Consider the following 17,129-nt stretch of genomic DNA (forward strand, 5'->3'; position numbering starts at 1 on the left):
ATGGAAACCATGAAGTTCAATGCCGTGAATCAATCGGTTTCTATGCAAAATTCAAGGATGCACTCCAACTTGTCACTTTACAAGCATCACATCAAAACTCCGCATATAGAGCCTCCTAGCCAACTGGCCAGACAAATGAGTCACCGTAGAACATCGATTATTCCAAGCGCTAATGTATACGAATCTGTCAAAATTAACGATAAGGAAGAACAGGAGATATTGAAAAAAGAGCTGAAGAAGAAAAAACGCCTTGAAAACGCGTCGCCATTCCATAAGCTGATGTATGATTTTACTGAATCAATGCTTTTTAATGGCTTCATCATGTTCGTAATCCTACTGAATACGGTCATCCTCTGTGCTCTGACTTATGAAATAATAGCCGTTCGTATTGGTAAGTTACATAAAGCGTGTCCAGACTATCAAATTTTATTTGAAATGCCTAATATGGTCATGATGACATCACATTATGACATTAGGCACATCATTATTATATTTGGCATACAACAGTTTTTTGTCCAAGAAAATTTGATAATCATCTTGAGAGATGCTTAAAAATAGAAATTAAACTAGGTGGCGGAGCCCAATGGAACTCGAACAACCAAAAATAATATGTCTAAGCTATGTCCACACAATACAATTTTATGTGACAACCAAATAATTGCGATATGCCCGTGGGGACGTGCAATATGACATCATCATGCCCCACATCACACAAATTTGTCACATACAAATTTGATAGTGTGGACAGAGCTTTAGTAAAAAAAAATTGCGCTTATGTTTCGTTTTGGGGTTTTTTGTGTTAATTTTAGTTAAGTTTATATATAGAAATAGGCCGGTCGAGTCTTGAAAACGTTGGCGTTCTCTTAGGAATGACACAGCCGTTTTGATGTAACAATTTGATAATAATAATAGGCCTAAATGTCATTGCCTATCTATGATGATGACGATGATATGACTAATCTATCAGCATTTATATCGGTAATATTATTTATACATTGTCATTCTGATTTGTTTTAGGTTGGTACACGACGTTCATAGATTACATATTCCTTGTAATCTACTTCTTGGAATGTGTCGCCAAGCTATACGTATGGCGTTTGGACTATTTCAGGGAGGCGTGGAACATAGTCGGTATGTGGTATTCGGTTTATAGTGGTTGGTTGGTGACATGCAAGCCCTAACTTTTTTTTCTAATGTTGTGATGGCTATTGTACCGCAGATTGTCAATCAATATCCATTTGGTCAGCTCAAAATTTCCCATATCTATGATAATATTTTTCTTTTTTTTTAGATTTTGTGATCGTAATGTGTAACATTGCAGATCTCTTAGTTCCCGTTATTTTGGGTAGTGAAGTGAACATACTACAGTTTCTAGGTATTCTGCGGGCAATGAGGGCGCTAAGAGCTTTACGAGTGCTTCGTACCGTAAGGTGAGAAACACGAACGATTTTGTTCGCACTCCTGTGAAGACTACAACGAATACAATCAATGGTCATTAATCGAGGCCGGTTACATACCAATTGTTTAAACCGCATTAATATTATTATTTTACAGGGACGGATTAAATACCACTAGGCCTAGGCCTATATCTCAGAAATTATTGTAACATGATCTAACGTGACCGAACTAGCATTTCTTTATACAAATTAATTCTCACATTAAAAAGCTCCGGTTCTACTGGCATCAACGGAGGATATGAAATAAAAATACAGTATCGTACTGCAAAAAAAAACAACAAAAAAACAAAAAAAAAAAAAAACAAAAAAAAAAACAAAAAAAAAAAAACAACCACAAAAAAAAAACAAAAAAAGAAACCAATAACTTAATGTTCCGCCGGTGAGGGTTCTGCTGATTTATGTGGTTGCAGACCTAGTGCCGGTGGTATATCTGTATGTTATTGCGTGCGCATGTTTTTGTACGTAATGTGTGATTTGTTTTCCACGTTCTTTATATTCATTTTCTCTATTTCGAGACGATCCCTTTTAGCTGTAAGGGCTAAGGGCAATTTTGAGGATTTATCTTTGACTATAGGCCTACTATTTATCTTTTGAAATTGCATCCAAGTCCAATAATTTTATGTTTACATGCTTGAATTAAGGCAATAAAGTTTACCATCTTATTTTATCTTAAATCTAAAGCCCGGCACAAACGAGAGCTAATGGGCTTACTCTAAATATCACGAATAAGATAAACAAATGATAATAATATGAAAATCCCAACAATTCATTAATTTCATTACTTCTAAAGTCGGTATGCAGTTACGTCTGCATTCCCAATTAAATAATTTGAAAATAAACCTCCGCCAGAGAAGAGACTGGCCTATGTGTTTACCGCGCTGTCTTTGTCTGTTTGTTTGTTAGCAAGATTACGCAAACTAATGAAATGGATCGTCATAAAACGTATTGGAATGGTACATAATAATCGAAGAAAGCGATGACCATCCCATTTTCGAATTAAAGGGTCCAAGAACAAGGTCAAGGTTATTCGATATTTACCCTCGAGCATAAAAGAAAATAATGGACAGTGCTCTGTTCAATAATATTCTAGACAATAATACGTAGTTTGAGAATACGACAATTTCTTGGTGCAGTTTCGCCCATCATACACGGTCTGCGTATACTGCTCTAGTTAGAAATGAAACGATAAAAACACTAGCAGATGCAAATTTTTTTTTTTTTTTTTTTTTTTTTTTTTTTTTTTTTTTTTTAAATCTCCAAACAGGTTTCTCAACAGCTTGCAGGTTATTATGAATACATGTCTCCAGTCTATGCAATCTATGGGAGCGATCGTCTCTTTAATTTTCCTCTTTCTGTGTATCCTTTTATTAGTATCTTTGACAGAACCCGAGCATTTTGAGCAATTCATATCGCCAAAAGAGTATAAAACTGCAAGAGGTCCGACTGCCCTGATTTTGTATGCAGGCAATGGAGCGTTAAAAAAGTACTGCCACAAAATAGGGGGCGCCCTAAATATAAGTTAGAAAATCGTACGCGTTGCTCGAATCTTTTAAAGGCCACGCCCTTTCGTGGAAGTAGTTTTTAGCGTTCCAACGAATCCCCTGTATTCTGACCTCTTGCAGTTTTATACTCTTTGATATCACCAATTAGACTTTCAGAAGTCTCTAACCCATGTTATATGTTATATTGTCTACTGTGATTGGCAGCAAATGTGATATGAAATATTTGTTTTTTATACAGTTTGCCACATTAACAATTTTAGTAGCTTAAACCCACGTCGATAGGCATGTATGTATGTTGTTTTACGAAAACCAATTGTCCAAATGCAACAGAAAGAATACGAGAGCGCATTGTATAACGATTATAATTATTGGCGATGTACGGTAAATATTTTTCATTTTCATTTTTTCTACAATAATATATTTTAATCGAAAATAATAATATTTACATATGGCCACATTATTGGCAGCAACTGTGATATGAAAAATTCGTTTTTCATTAGTTTGTAACAGCAAACATTGTAGTAGCTTAATAACCCATGTCGGTAGGCTTGTATGTTGTTTACAGAAACCCACTGTCCATCTGTCTCTTATACACATCTAGATGTGATATTTGTCATTTTCATTTTTTTCCTACAATGGTATTTTTTTAATTGAAAACTAATAACTTACGTCAATATAGGTCTACGAAGTACGATAAGCAATAGTAAAAAAAATTGAATTATATTGTTAAAGTTTGACAATAACAGTATATTAATTTCCTCATAAACAAATAAGGGAGAAGGGCGAAGCCAAGGAGGAACAAGGTTCTGGTTTGGTAACCTCATAACATCAAACACACACAAAAAAGTAATGTAGGCCTACATTACGGCGAGAAAAAGATTGCATATTTGATTGAAATAATTACTTATGGTGAGAATTTTTAAATAATCTGTAATTAATATTAATTAATTCGGTTTTCCTATTTGGATGTAAGCCTATAACTCGAATGTGTTATATATACCGGTATCCAGACAGGAGTTGTATATTATTGGCCTTTCTCAGCCAAGTTTTTACGCATTCAAGGCAGGAAGTGGATGGCGGAGCATCGAATCACAATATTCTATCGGACTGTGGAGGGCCTCTATCTTGTATTTCTAATCTACCAATTCATGCTATTACCCAATTATTCCAACCTAGACGATAATAGTGATAATACTATAACGTAGATCGATGTATTAGGCCTAATATCCGCCGCATGAATTCATTTCGCAGATATAACCGACTGAATTCATACATCCATTCTGAACAACATTGTCGTCGATATAAACACACTGCTCAGTTCCGGTTAGCATGGGGGATAGAGATGGGTAGTCAGGTATAACAGGTACGGTATTCCCTTCTGTATCTCTAATAACAGTTACAGTTCCGGGCATACTTTCGTCCACTAACAGCTTCCATCCTAGTGTGTAAGGACCAATCCACGGGAATCCAACTGCCAACAATTTGAAATCGTTATTGGATTGAGGGATCAATAAACGTGCGATGCCAGTGCCAACAGCGTATTTCGCACAAACATCATCGGCGTCTGGGTGTAGTGTTAACAAATCGGACTGGACGACCTTTATACAACGGTTGTCAGGAAAAGCGTACCAAGTTGGCGGACAACTGCAGTCACACAACACCAGAACGAACATCAACAATATAGGGCTTACCTACAAAATAAATATACAGAAAAAAATATTCTTTTTCAGTATGCACCACCTCTTGTAAATGCAATTCAATTCAATTTCATCTGTTGTCCATATATAAAAAAAATAAAGAAAACGAATACTGCACAAAAGTAAAATCAGACATTTGTAAATGCTTTTTGAGATGTAAATTCAATTCTTTAAATATAATTTCATATACAACATCAGAACGAACATCAACAATATAAATATTAAATATACAGAAAAAATAAATATACAGAAAAATATTCCCCGCAATGCACCCTGATCGTAATCGGCTAAGTTGAACCAGGTTCAACCTTCCTGACACTGCTGTCACCGACAGGGTGAGCGTTCCCGATTGCATTGGGAACAGCACGCATTGCAAGGATTGTACTGGAGACGCTGTTGCGATTGTGTAGCGATTTTTATTATTACTTGTATGGCGCCTTTCCTTGCAGTTACGAAGCAACTCTCCATAAGTCAAAAAATCCCCCGAGCAGATTTTTCATACAAACCAAATCCAAACAAAATGTACAAACTTAAATAATGCAATAAAGCAGTAACTCCAATCAAAAAGGTTCGAAAATAAAAAAAAATAAAAAAAAAATCTCTGTAAGTGCTTCTTGAAATATATATTGTTCGTATGGGATCTATAATGGGGACTTGTGTAACGGCATAATACTGTCTTTATGTGGGCTGTGAGAGCTCCAAGAGAAGAGCAAAATACAGCCTCACTAATGATACTTGGTGAGGTCGGACTTCACCAAGGCGTGTTTTCTAGTTAAAAGGAAAGGACAATTCGCTTCTTTAAACAATCGTCTGCCTCTTAAAACTTCGTGACATGTTGGTCTTCTTCTATTACAATATGAAAGAAATAGCTCTCTATGATTGATCCTCTCCTCAACTATGGCGTAACACAGAGCTGTATGTTGAGAGTACTCGCCTACCATTTTTGAAATAGGCCTCTGGCCCTATTCTTTTCCATGATATATGTCTGACGCCTTTGGTTTCATCCGCTGATGACGGTTAATTGCACACCAGGTAGTCTGATGGGAAAGTTCCTGGGACTTGGGATGACTGCGCTCGAATAGGCCTACCAAGTTAGATCCGTGCTCCGAAAATTTTGCTGATGAAGCCGCCAACCAACACAGGGGTAGGGAACCCTTCACAGACTATACGATCGCTTCCCAGACGCTTGTTAACAGTTTGGGCTCACTATTAGTTTGGAAAACCCCAACAGTGGGGTAACTTACCTTCTTCATTTTTATCCAAAATGTGAACACTATAGTTTGCGCAGGTTGAATTTTATGCTTAATCGTGTAGGCACGAATTGTGTAACAGATAGGCCCCTATTATTTCATGCGTCTCGGAGTATTTGACTGTAAAGCAGCACGAAAAATTCAAGCTATTACAGGAGGTAACTGGACCAACAACAGAATAATAGATCAAAATAAATAAATTCATGCATTTTTAAAAGTATTCTTTGAGGAGGAATAGCCTCCGGGTTCAGTCTTGTTAAATTGAAGGACTTCAACAGAAATAGTCACTGCTTTGACAGTCAAGGACTTTATTTGTACAGATAATGCTTGCCTAACACAAAGGAACTTTACCTATACAGATAATCTTTGCTTATCATACAAACAATCAAGGACGTTTATCTGTCCTTTTGGGTTATTGCTATTTCGTGTTCTTTTGTGCTTGCTCCTTGCTGTTCTGTTGTTGCGAATGTTAAACTTTTTGAAATAAATAAAATGGTAAAAACCATATTATAATAACGCGAAAATTCCGATTGGCGTTTCAAATAATAGATCTATTAAAATTAGAGCATGCCAAAACGGCTATCTGAATAGGTTATACCTCAAATTTGGGAGTTATATCGCCGTGATAAAGGTGTTATAACGTCGTAATGGGCCGTTATAACGCCATAATTAGGGCGCTATAAAACAGTAATCAATCAATCAATTATTGTCAAACGTTGTATGGCGCCAAAATCCACTTTTGAACATTTGCTCAGAGTGACTCAGTATTATGAATTAACATTAGTTATAATATAATTATAGATATATATTAATAGATAATTAAAAAAAAATATTATTACCATTATTACGAATTTCAATGTTGTTATTAATATCACCTCAATTACTTTATCAATATTGTTATTGACATTAGTTTCTAGTAAGATTTTAGGTATATTTTTCTTTAAAAAAAAACAACATAAACAATGTATTAGAATCCTTAATAAACAGCAGATATGTTTGCAGTAATTGGGCGTGGCCTATATGCAGAAGTGGATCCCGATAGGTTCGGCAATTTAACGTCAGCAATGTTTACAATGTTCCAACTTCTGACTCTAGATGATTGGTTTTACATCTATACTGATGCTGTAGAAAGAGACCCACGTGCGTCATTATCATTATGTAATTTGAAATCAATAATAAGATAATAAGTGTAATAACCCATTGAATATCTTTCCTATCATCAGTCAATAAATATAATTTTCATCTTTTTTTTACAGGGTCTTTCCATATAATATTTTACCTTATGATGTACATTGCCACCGAATACTTTATATTTTTAAAGTATGTATACTTTTTTTTTGAAAAATTATTGTTCTAAGATTAAGCCGAAGTCCTACTGTACACAATGTTTGCTTGTGAATGCTTATACCGTAGTTCATATATAATTGATTATGAACTTATTGCATTAGTATAACAATAGGCCTATATGTCTTAACGTTGTACATATTACGGTATATAGTGCGATGAAAATAGATTCATTAAATTGGGAACAAACTATTAGCTTTGCCTAATATCTATGACGGTGGTTAATGAACGTATGACAATTTTCATAGAGACGTTATTTTGGTGGTATGCCGATTTCCTGATTTAGTGAAACCAAGGAAATTCAACAAAAAGACGTTAATTTCGGAACACTAAAGTCTTAACTCTGGCTTCGACATTCTACGCGCCCTTTTGTTGAATTCCATTGGTCCAACCTATATTTTGCTTCGTGATGATTCTAAACGTAAAAAAAAAAAAGAAAAAAAAAAGCATGTTGAAATGTTTTGAACTATCGCTTAGTAAGGTAGGTTTCATGTTGTTTACATCGTAACATTTAACTTTAAAAATAAAGTTACCGGCTTATAACATTATTTTGTACATTTTGTTCTTGAGTTTGTTCGTTGCCGTGTTAGTCGACAACTTTCAGCTAACGTTGGAGGCAGCCGCGGCATCTGATGCTGAAAGAAAAGCCGCATTGGTAGGTATTTAATATTATTTTATTAACGTTTTCAATCTTTCGACATGAAATCTATATATTAAGGCTCTCTATCCGCAGACTCTCTTTAACCGCTTTGCTATCAAATCATTTAAATCTGATCGTTTTAATTCCTGGTTTCCAAAATCTCATAATACTTACAATATTATGTCAAAACGCATTAATATACATACAATTAATTCAAGTGTAAAACAGAGAGGTTCTATTCCAGCTTTGTATCATCTATGGTCAGGATCCTTAATAACAATAAATAATAAACCAATGTCTGCGACAAGGAAAGCTATAAAGAGAGGAAAAGGGAAGAAAAGAAAAAAAAATCTTTTTCTCTCTCTTCTTTCTCTTATTCATGAACTCTCTCTTATAGCAACACTTGGCGAAACCTCCCATGTGTGTTTTTTCCTTTCCCGGATGTCTTTCCGTGTTTGCTTATGTCGTTTATGTCCTTCGTTGGGTCCCTTGCACTTTCTTGTGTCATTGTAGCTTAAACATTTTATTTGAATTTACCTTCATACTTTTTGATGTTCTGATATAATTGTCTGTTGTAATTTTTGCAATTCAAATTTTTACTTCGTTTTAATGTCTTTTTTGAAATCTTTTAAATCTAAATGGCTCTAAACTAGATGCCATTATCATTTGAGCATCTGGGAGTCATGATCTTGCAAACCACTGCTTGTTAGTGGTCTTATTGCAAGAAAACGATGCAATGGTGATGGCTCCTCTGTAGTTTTATGAGTTTCGTGGTGTCAGTTTTTGTTTTGTGAAGCATCAGCGCAGAGACCAAGTTGGCACTACAAATCCCCATCAATTATTACCATTTAGCAGGTACCGTACCTGTAGGCTCAACCACCGACTCTCGAACACCAATTATGGATTCCATAAAGTCGATACATGCCATCGCCGACAGATTCCAGTGACGCGATAGAATGGCATCTTCTTGATCGGGTATAGACACAGCAGTGTTTTACGGAGTGAAAATACTGCAGAGATGTGATTGGTGTTTGCTGCAATGACGTAATTATATGGCTATTTTTTCACTACCGTATAGTAGCATATCATTATACAATGCAAACTCCTCTTTTGATACAGAAGGCTGAAGAAGACCAGGAAAACGAACGGCATGCCAGCCAAATACAACGTCAACAAAGCGAAGGTAGTCTAGTTAATGTACTAAATTTGCTGAAGTTTTACCGGATGAAATATCTGGATGATAACATAATAGCCTTACCCAATATATATACTTCTTCAATTTTGATTCAATTAAATGTTGTCGATGATTACTCAGGGCCGGCGGAACGTTTTTTAAAGTGGAGGGGGGGGGGGGCCCACTTATAAGATGAATGGGAATATGAATCATGCAGATCGGTAATCAAACCTAGGTGGTGGGGTCAACATTCCTCCCCCGGGAAAATTTAGATTTCTAGATGGCTGGAAATGACCTTTCTCTACTTTTGAGCTAAGTGTCTGATGACTTTGTTCTTCAAAATTCAAGGTTTTCCCCCTCTTGAAAACGGTAAGGTAAACTTTCTCATTACAGTAAATAGGCCTGTTATGTGTGTATACCTTAAGAAAATGAGTAGTTGCATATCGTATTCTTTTTTCAATGAATCGATAAGCGCCAAAGAAAAAGGGGGTCCATCCTAGATGACGGAAAATGAGCTTTTCCCCGACTCCCGTGGTGTCTTAATTACTTTTAAGTTCTTCAAAATTCAAGGTTTTTCCCTCTTGAAAACGGTCAGGTAATTTGTTCCCATTGTTATTACAGTAAAGGCCTTAAGTGTCTGTACATACATAACATTTAAAAAAAAATGAGTAGTTGCATACGAATTTTCTATGAATCGATGAACCCCAAAAAGGAGGGGGTCCGGGGCCTCCCCCGGGAAAATTTCGATTCCTAGAAGGCGGGAAATGAGCTTTCCCGACTTCTGGGGTGCCTTTAATTACTTTTAAGTTCTTCAAAATTTAAGGTTTTTCCCTCTTGAAAACGGTCAGGTAATTTTTTACCATTGTTATTCAGTAAATAGGCCTTATGTGTGTATACATACATACAAATTTAAAAGAAATGAGTAGTTGCATACGAATTTTCCATGAATCGATGAATCCCTAAAAGGAGGGGTCCAGGGGTTCTCCCCCGGGAAAATTTCGATTTCTAGATGGCGGGAAATGAGCTTTCCTGACTTCTGAAATGTATTTTAAGTTCAAGGTTTTCCCCTCTTGAAAACAGTCAGGTAAATTTTTCTCATTTTTTATTTTATGTGTGTTTTCATACATAAACAAATGAGTAGTTGCATGCGTATTCTTTTTGCCATGAATCGATAAATCCCAAAAAGAAAGGCTGGTCCAGGGGTTCTCCCCCTTGAAAATTTTGATTCCAAATGGCGGGAAATGAGTTTTCCCGACATTTGAAGTGTGTTTTAATGACTTCTATGTTGTTCAAAATTCAAATTTTCTTAATGGAACAAAAAAAAAAAAAAAAAAACAAAAAAAAAAAAACAAATTCAGCTTAACGGGTCCTGAAAAGGTAGGTCTAGAATTATTTTTCTTTTCCCCCCTTTTTTTTGTTGCCCAAGGGAGGGATCAGGACCCATGACCCCCTCCCCATATCCGCCAATGTGAATTGCGAGAAAATGTAACTCGGTCGGGTACTGGATAAACAATCTCTTTCGCATTCTTCTCCTCCTTCTTCCCTCCTTCTTTTCTTGCATTTCCGATCATACAAAAATCTCCAGACATTGTATATTTTTTGCCAAAAAGTGGGGGGGAGGGACGGCCCCCCCCCGGTTCCGCCGGCCATGTTACTGGACTGTAAATGCCCGGCACATATTTTATGTACGTTGACACCTTCTGCAGATCGAGTGTGGTACGGTAGCTTGAGCAGATTGTCATTAAAAAATGACCCGTTGCTCACGCCTCCGTATGGAATAGCGTCGGACGACGGTTGTTGACAGAATGTGTGCCCCCCCCCCCCTGGCTTAATTGCTTTTACGTTTCCTATGTACGTATTTCAATTGAAACTGTGTTGCGAACATTGACTGATAAAATTTTGACTCTTTCATTTTATCTCTAGACTCTAGCACGACATCTTCAAAACTAGAAGCTCAAAAAACAAAGAAGACAATAGACGACTATTACGACAACAACACATATAGCGATAGGAATCAACAAGGAACTATCAGTAAAGTTGTAGAATTAGTACAGGAGGTGAAAATAATAATAATAATAATAATAATAATAATAATAATAATAATAATAATAATAATATTAATAATAATAATAATTATTATTATTATTGTTATTATTATTATTATTATTATTACTATTATTATTATTATTATTATTATTATTATTATTGTTGTTGTTATTATCATCATCATTTATCATCATCTTCATCATAGTTATATTATTATTATTATTATTATTTATTATAATTATTATTATCATTAATATTATTATTATATTATTATTAGTATTATCAGTGGTGGTGGTGATGGTAGTGGTGGTGGTAGAGAGTCCGTAGTAGCAGTTTATTTAGTAAATTTAATCAAAGACCCATTAGATCATTATTTGTAATGAAACTATTTTGATCGTATGTTTACCACGTCTGTGATTTTTCTTATGCTTAATTTTAGACGGTCGATGACGTGTAATACAGAGATATCTCAACTAATGTTTTATCGCTTTCTTCAACTCTGCAGAGAGCTAGAAAGATCAGTTGACTTTACTGGGTGCAATGGCGGATCCATTGGCGGGGGATAGTTTTCCACCAAAGTTTTTACTATTGTGTATTTTATTGTACTGTGCTGGTTAATTTTTGTTGTTGTTATTGTACTGTGTGTTTGCAGGGCCATATTGTAAGATGTTTTAAATAAATAAAAAATAAATAAAATAAATAAATAAAATAAAAATAAATATATAAGATCCAGGAATTTGAAACTGAAGGTACCCAGGGGAAGGGGCTTTTAAAGATAGAGGATGTATGCCAGGTATGGCTGAGGGAAGGAATCTATGATCATGGCACTTCTAGATGGCCGGAAATGGCACTCTCAGACTTTAATTGAAATATAATTTTCTGTTTTTACTCCATTTTTTCATAATTATGAAAAGAAAAAAAATAGGGGGAAGGGGAATAGCCAGCTGAGTCCCCATTAAATCTCCCACTCGGGTGGATCCATCTGAGAATATTACTAAATAACTGATATCCGATCAAAACTCGTTCCGAAGACGTTAGGTCTATAGCAATATATATTACGAAAGAGGAGTTGTACCCGTGGCTGGCTAAGAAGTAAAGAAAAAAAAAACAACACTGATCATCATCATTGTCATCATCACTGTCACAATCACCAGCATCATCACCATCGTCATCATCATCATAACTTACCATCGAAGCATAAGTAAAATGAAAACCTCTCCCAGTTGAAGGCTGGCATTGTCAATATAAGCTTTCCTCCTCTATTATATTACTGTATATCTAGCGCATGTATAAGATGGGCTGCGTTCATCCAGGAGCCGACTCCTCTTTATTTTTGCAGTATACTGTATTAAATTACTGAAATTCTGCATTTGACTTTGTTCAGTTAAATACGACGATACCTAATCAATCAAATGAAATATGTAAACATTAAAGTATTAGGTTTCTTTTGTTTCAGAGCTGAGCCAGTTCTTATGTTCGTCTTTACATGTGTATATAATAAAGTGTAGATATGTATGTTTACTATATGCGTTTTTTTTTTAAAGTAAATAGATTAGAATCATGGATTCTATTATACAAGTCATAGTATGCTTCAAGTTATAATTATTTATTATACGGTTATACTATCACACACTACTGTACTTTAGAAATATGAGAATCAGTTGTATTTCATTGATTTTATGGGGGTTTTTTTTCGATCTAGAATGTTTTTATTCATTGAAATAATTGTAGGTTACACAAATTATTTAGATCTCTGATTGCCGAAATCGCTGATATAAGATCATGTGACTATGGTGATGTGATGATGATGAATTTTACTATATAAAAGTGTGATTTCCGGCCATAAGTTCTTTCCTTAAATGTTCGCACCTCAGCCCCAACCATGTTGTGACTGAGATTCACGGCTTTGAAGTAGGTAAAGTAAAGTAAAGTATTTACATCAAAGACAAGGCTTTAAGTTTGATTTCTATGGTAAACCACACACATTAATCTCTATGGTTGCCGAAAATCGCTGATGAAAGATCATGAGAAATTATGGTGATGATAATGAGTTTTACTATATAAGAGTGTCATTTCCGGCCATCTAAAGTTCCTCAAATGGTCTCACGAAATTCCCCCTCCCCCACCTTTCAAAACCGATCTGTGCCCTTGATTACCAGTACCGGTATGGTTTGGAATTGGAAACTATTAAAAAAAGATACATCATTGAATGTTTATTGTAAAGGCCAACTCAGACAGCGTCGGCCGACGCAGCCCGACGCGATTTGTTGTCGCGTCGGGTCTGTGTGAGTTGAACGCAGACGCGATGGTGTGCGTCGGGAGCAGTCGCATAGTAGAATATTAAACGTGTTTAATATTTCTCACGACGGCTTAAGACTGTCCCCGACGATAAATCGGGTCGGGCTGCGTCGGCCGACGCTGTCTGAGTTGGCCTTAAACACACCGTTTTCCAAGGGATGGAGTTTACACGGTCCATCAGCCCTACAACTCATGACCAGTAGTAGCATATTTTTAGGAGTATTAAAATGGTGAGGATGCTGATGGGGCGCGAAGGTGAAGTGAATGGGCTCGAAGGTTGGGGGCGCTAGCTCGCAAAATTTGTTGATTTGAGGTGATATTTATATACTTGAGTGTGATTTTTGGAGCAGCGGTGCAAATGGGGAGGAGACGAATACTCTTTTTGGGGGTGGAGCGTTCAGTCCCGCGCACCCATAGCCACACCACATGCTCTTGACACAGCAGACACACTACAAGTGTAATAGGATATAGCCAGGGATTGATCCAATAATGAAGCACAACCGAGCCGCAACGTTAAACCACTACCTTTATTCGGCCCACCAAATAATTGAGGACCCCATACTGTATGTTAATTAGTCAAAATTAGTAATTTCACAATCTAGAAAGATTGGTATATTGAGTGACATAGAATCGGTCATTGAAAATTAAACGTTTTATAAACACTGGCAGCTGTGACGAGGTAATCATTTACCCGGGTCTCTATTTTATCAAGTTCAGGAATAATTCATTCACATTTTTAGAAACTATGGGTAGAACGACACTAAAGAGCAAATACCAACAAGTCGTTATATTTATAGGATTGTTCATTACTTCAGTATTTAAAGTGTCTGTGATTAATGTTATATTTGGTATATTTGAACCGTTTCTGATTGACTATTTCGGATGCCATATAGTGACAATGGTCGGAACTTTTACGATAGCAGGGTCTTATTTGAGCGGTGAGTTACAATATACTGTTGATAATACTTCATTTAAAAATGATATTACTCTCTATACAATTACTGTGACTTACGACTGAACTAATTATGACAATTCTCATACATACCGATATGCCAATATCTTCACACAATTTTTTTTTCTCATGGCACGCTCTATTCTTTGATAAAGTCTGTATGTTGTATGAGTCAAAAGCTACGTAAATGTTGGATGAAAATAGTCGTTAGAGAATAAAAATCTGACCAATTTTAGACATTAAAACAACAGATAAACGAATTTATATTAACTAAGAAATATTACATAACTTGGGCTACATGCTACCATATTATATAAGTGAAGATAAATTAATTAACATTATTGTTTATTGTTTATTGTTAATTATTGAACTTCAATATCATTCACAGAAATTTTATGTGGCGTGACCGTGGACAAAATTGGGAAGTCGAAAGCTATGTTCATAGGAGGAATTATGTGTTTTCTGGGCTTGTTCATATCAGCATTATCGACTAACATCTACCAATTGGCGTTTGGTCATGGGTTGATATTGCGTAATTATTGGAATAATTGTTACTTTTAATATTTCATTCGGAGAGGAGTTGAGTAGATGGAGTGAAGTTGAATAGCTTGGTGGTTAAGATGCTTGCCTTCCGATCCCAGGGTAATGGATTCAATTCTTGTCAGTGTTGCAGGATTTTTTTTCTCTTGACCAAAAAAATCCTCCTTCTAAGCCTCATGTGGAGATTTGTGTAAAGCATCGTGAGTGTATGTTTGTCTTGTGAAAGGGATTGTCACCTACAGGAGGACAGGGTTATGCTGTAATGCGATATTGATAATCCTTGGTGCGTGTGCCTGAATATATAAATAAAATAATAATAAAAAAAAAATAAACACAACAGCGAATAATAGGCCATTTGCTGAAGGTTTGGATACATTTTGTTTTAGTCTTGCCAAAATAATTCTTTATTTACAGAATTTGAGCACATACCGGTAGGCCTTTTGGATTGGAAACCGCGGCAGGATAAAAGGTGCTGGTGTGGAGCTTTTTAACTTGTAAATTTGCGAGCCATTCGATTCAGATAAAATAAAAAGATAATGAACTATGCGATGCTGTAACTTCTTTTAGTCCATTCATTAAGCCTACAAATATTGGTGGGTTATTACACTAGTGGATGCAAATTTACCCTTTTGCCTGGTGATAGGGCATGGTGTTGGGATATCAAAACCAAGTTACTGGATATCATCTGATTTGGCCTCTTTAATATTTTATTGAAGAAACGCTTTGGTCTATTGAAGTAATTTTCAAATTGCTCAGAACACATACATATATATTTGTTCTAATACAACTTTTAGTATGAAACCAAATACTTACTCGAGGCTTTTAGTAAAAATCATGTTTTGGGCAAAAATATAAAATGGTCTTACCTCTGCAACGAGGTCTATAGAAATTATTTTGGTGTCAAATTTTTCAGACATACATTTATATCTGCTCCAATACATGTTTTCCATGAAAACTAATGCTTACTGAGAAATTCTTTAAAGTCGTTTTTGGGCAAATATAGGTAAAAATTCATATTTCTGGAAAATACAGTTCATTATTAGGCCTTGACATATGTTTATTGAGATGTTACAGTAGTAGCCTTTGGCATAGCGGTACACATTGTGGGGTACAAAATCCAAGCTACTGGAAATATTATTTGACCTCTGTGAACTTTGACCTCACTTTTTATGTTGTTTTGTTGAGAAAAAAAACATGAAATTGCCATATTTCCTTAATACTTTTTGTTAGATCAAATATTTAGGTTTTGACATTGTTTATTAAAATATTTCCCTTAAAATATTTGTAGAAAAATTAAAAATTTACACCATCATTGTCTTCGCCATAAATCATCATCCATAATGATGGAGAATGATAAATAAAAAATAAATAATAATAAATAATAAATGATGATAACTTACGACGATGGATGGTGACAAAAATGACGATGAAAATAATGGATATTTTTTTTTATTAGCAATTGGTACAACGCTCACTTTCAATGCACGAGTTACAAGTTTGAACGAGTATTTTCACAACAGATACGTTTTAATATCGAACTTGGTGTCTTTAGGAAGCCCATTAGGAATGATGATTGCCCCGGTGTTTACAGAGGTAAGACCGTATTTTAAACAATTTATTAAATAAAAAATTATGTAAACCTAATCATATAATGCTATTGATAGAATTCCTTTACAATCTTTTACATTTCTGCCACCTAAATTTTAATAATAATGATAATAGTTTAGATATGTATGGCTCCGGTATCCATCAAACAAGGTCGTGGCGCTTGATTGATGTGTAGCTCGTTCACTGACTTTCTTCGTGTCTGTATGTGCGCCACCCGATAAACTGTGACCATCAGCTCTCGTCGTCCATCATAGGGGCTTTCTGTACCAGTACACCGGGGTATCCCCCTACTCGTCTCCAATGATGTGTTGGTTTCTTTATAGTACACACGAGCCGTTGTGTACATTGGGCCTATGGCTGAGGTTGCGGCGCCCCTGCCTTAACCGCTCAGCCAATGATTAATTAAAAATTAATTTAAAGCCTATAAATCAATTTTTAATATAATTTTAAATTTATAATAATAATAATAGTGATAATAGTGTAGTTTTATATAGCACACAAATCCATCTAATGTAAGATGCTCAGGGCGCTTGAAATGTGGACTAGGAACTCGATCAATGACTTTCTTCGCCCCTAAGGGTCCCTTTGTGTCTGTGCTACCCGGTAACCCGGTACCAGCAA

General features: G+C 35.6%; 2 protein-coding genes and 1 long non-coding RNA gene across 3 annotated transcripts in view; 2 read left to right on the forward strand and 1 right to left on the reverse strand.

The window, feature by feature from the left end:
• The window catches only part of LOC117116018 (cation channel sperm-associated protein 1-like), a 21,811-nt gene continuing 4,682 nt past the window's right edge, over positions 1–17,129 (forward strand). The window contains exons 1-12 of the mRNA XM_033259948.1: positions 1–391; positions 1,018–1,131; positions 1,292–1,430; positions 2,722–2,813; positions 6,897–7,046; positions 7,163–7,226; positions 7,821–7,905; positions 9,010–9,073; positions 10,988–11,095; positions 14,149–14,346; positions 14,749–14,892; positions 16,357–16,493. Of these exons, the coding sequence (XP_033115839.1) occupies positions 1–391; positions 1,018–1,131; positions 1,292–1,430; positions 2,722–2,813; positions 6,897–7,046; positions 7,163–7,226; positions 7,821–7,905; positions 9,010–9,073; positions 10,988–11,095; positions 14,149–14,346; positions 14,749–14,892; positions 16,357–16,493 (1,686 nt within the window). The remainder of the gene's footprint in view (positions 392–1,017; positions 1,132–1,291; positions 1,431–2,721; positions 2,814–6,896; positions 7,047–7,162; positions 7,227–7,820; positions 7,906–9,009; positions 9,074–10,987; positions 11,096–14,148; positions 14,347–14,748; positions 14,893–16,356; positions 16,494–17,129) is intronic.
• On the reverse strand, positions 4,043–6,177 carry LOC117116124. Its single transcript, XM_033260087.1, has 2 exons — positions 5,901–6,177; positions 4,043–4,650 (listed from the first exon to the last, which is right to left on the reverse strand). Exons 1-2 carry the CDS (start codon positions 5,907–5,909, stop codon positions 4,180–4,182), a joined length of 480 nt encoding a protein of 159 aa, XP_033115978.1. The 5' UTR covers positions 5,910–6,177; the 3' UTR covers positions 4,043–4,179.
• Positions 11,077–12,536, forward strand: LOC117116125. Its single transcript, XR_004446683.1, has 2 exons — positions 11,077–11,121; positions 11,550–12,536. It is a non-coding gene; the product is annotated as an uncharacterized LOC117116125 (long non-coding RNA).

This window comes from Anneissia japonica, unplaced genomic scaffold (genome assembly GCF_011630105.1).
Source record: "Anneissia japonica isolate Jap-2015-1 unplaced genomic scaffold, ASM1163010v1 scaffold287743_len2803612_cov181, whole genome shotgun sequence".
Taxonomy (NCBI): Eukaryota; Metazoa; Echinodermata; class Crinoidea; order Comatulida; family Comatulidae; genus Anneissia; species Anneissia japonica.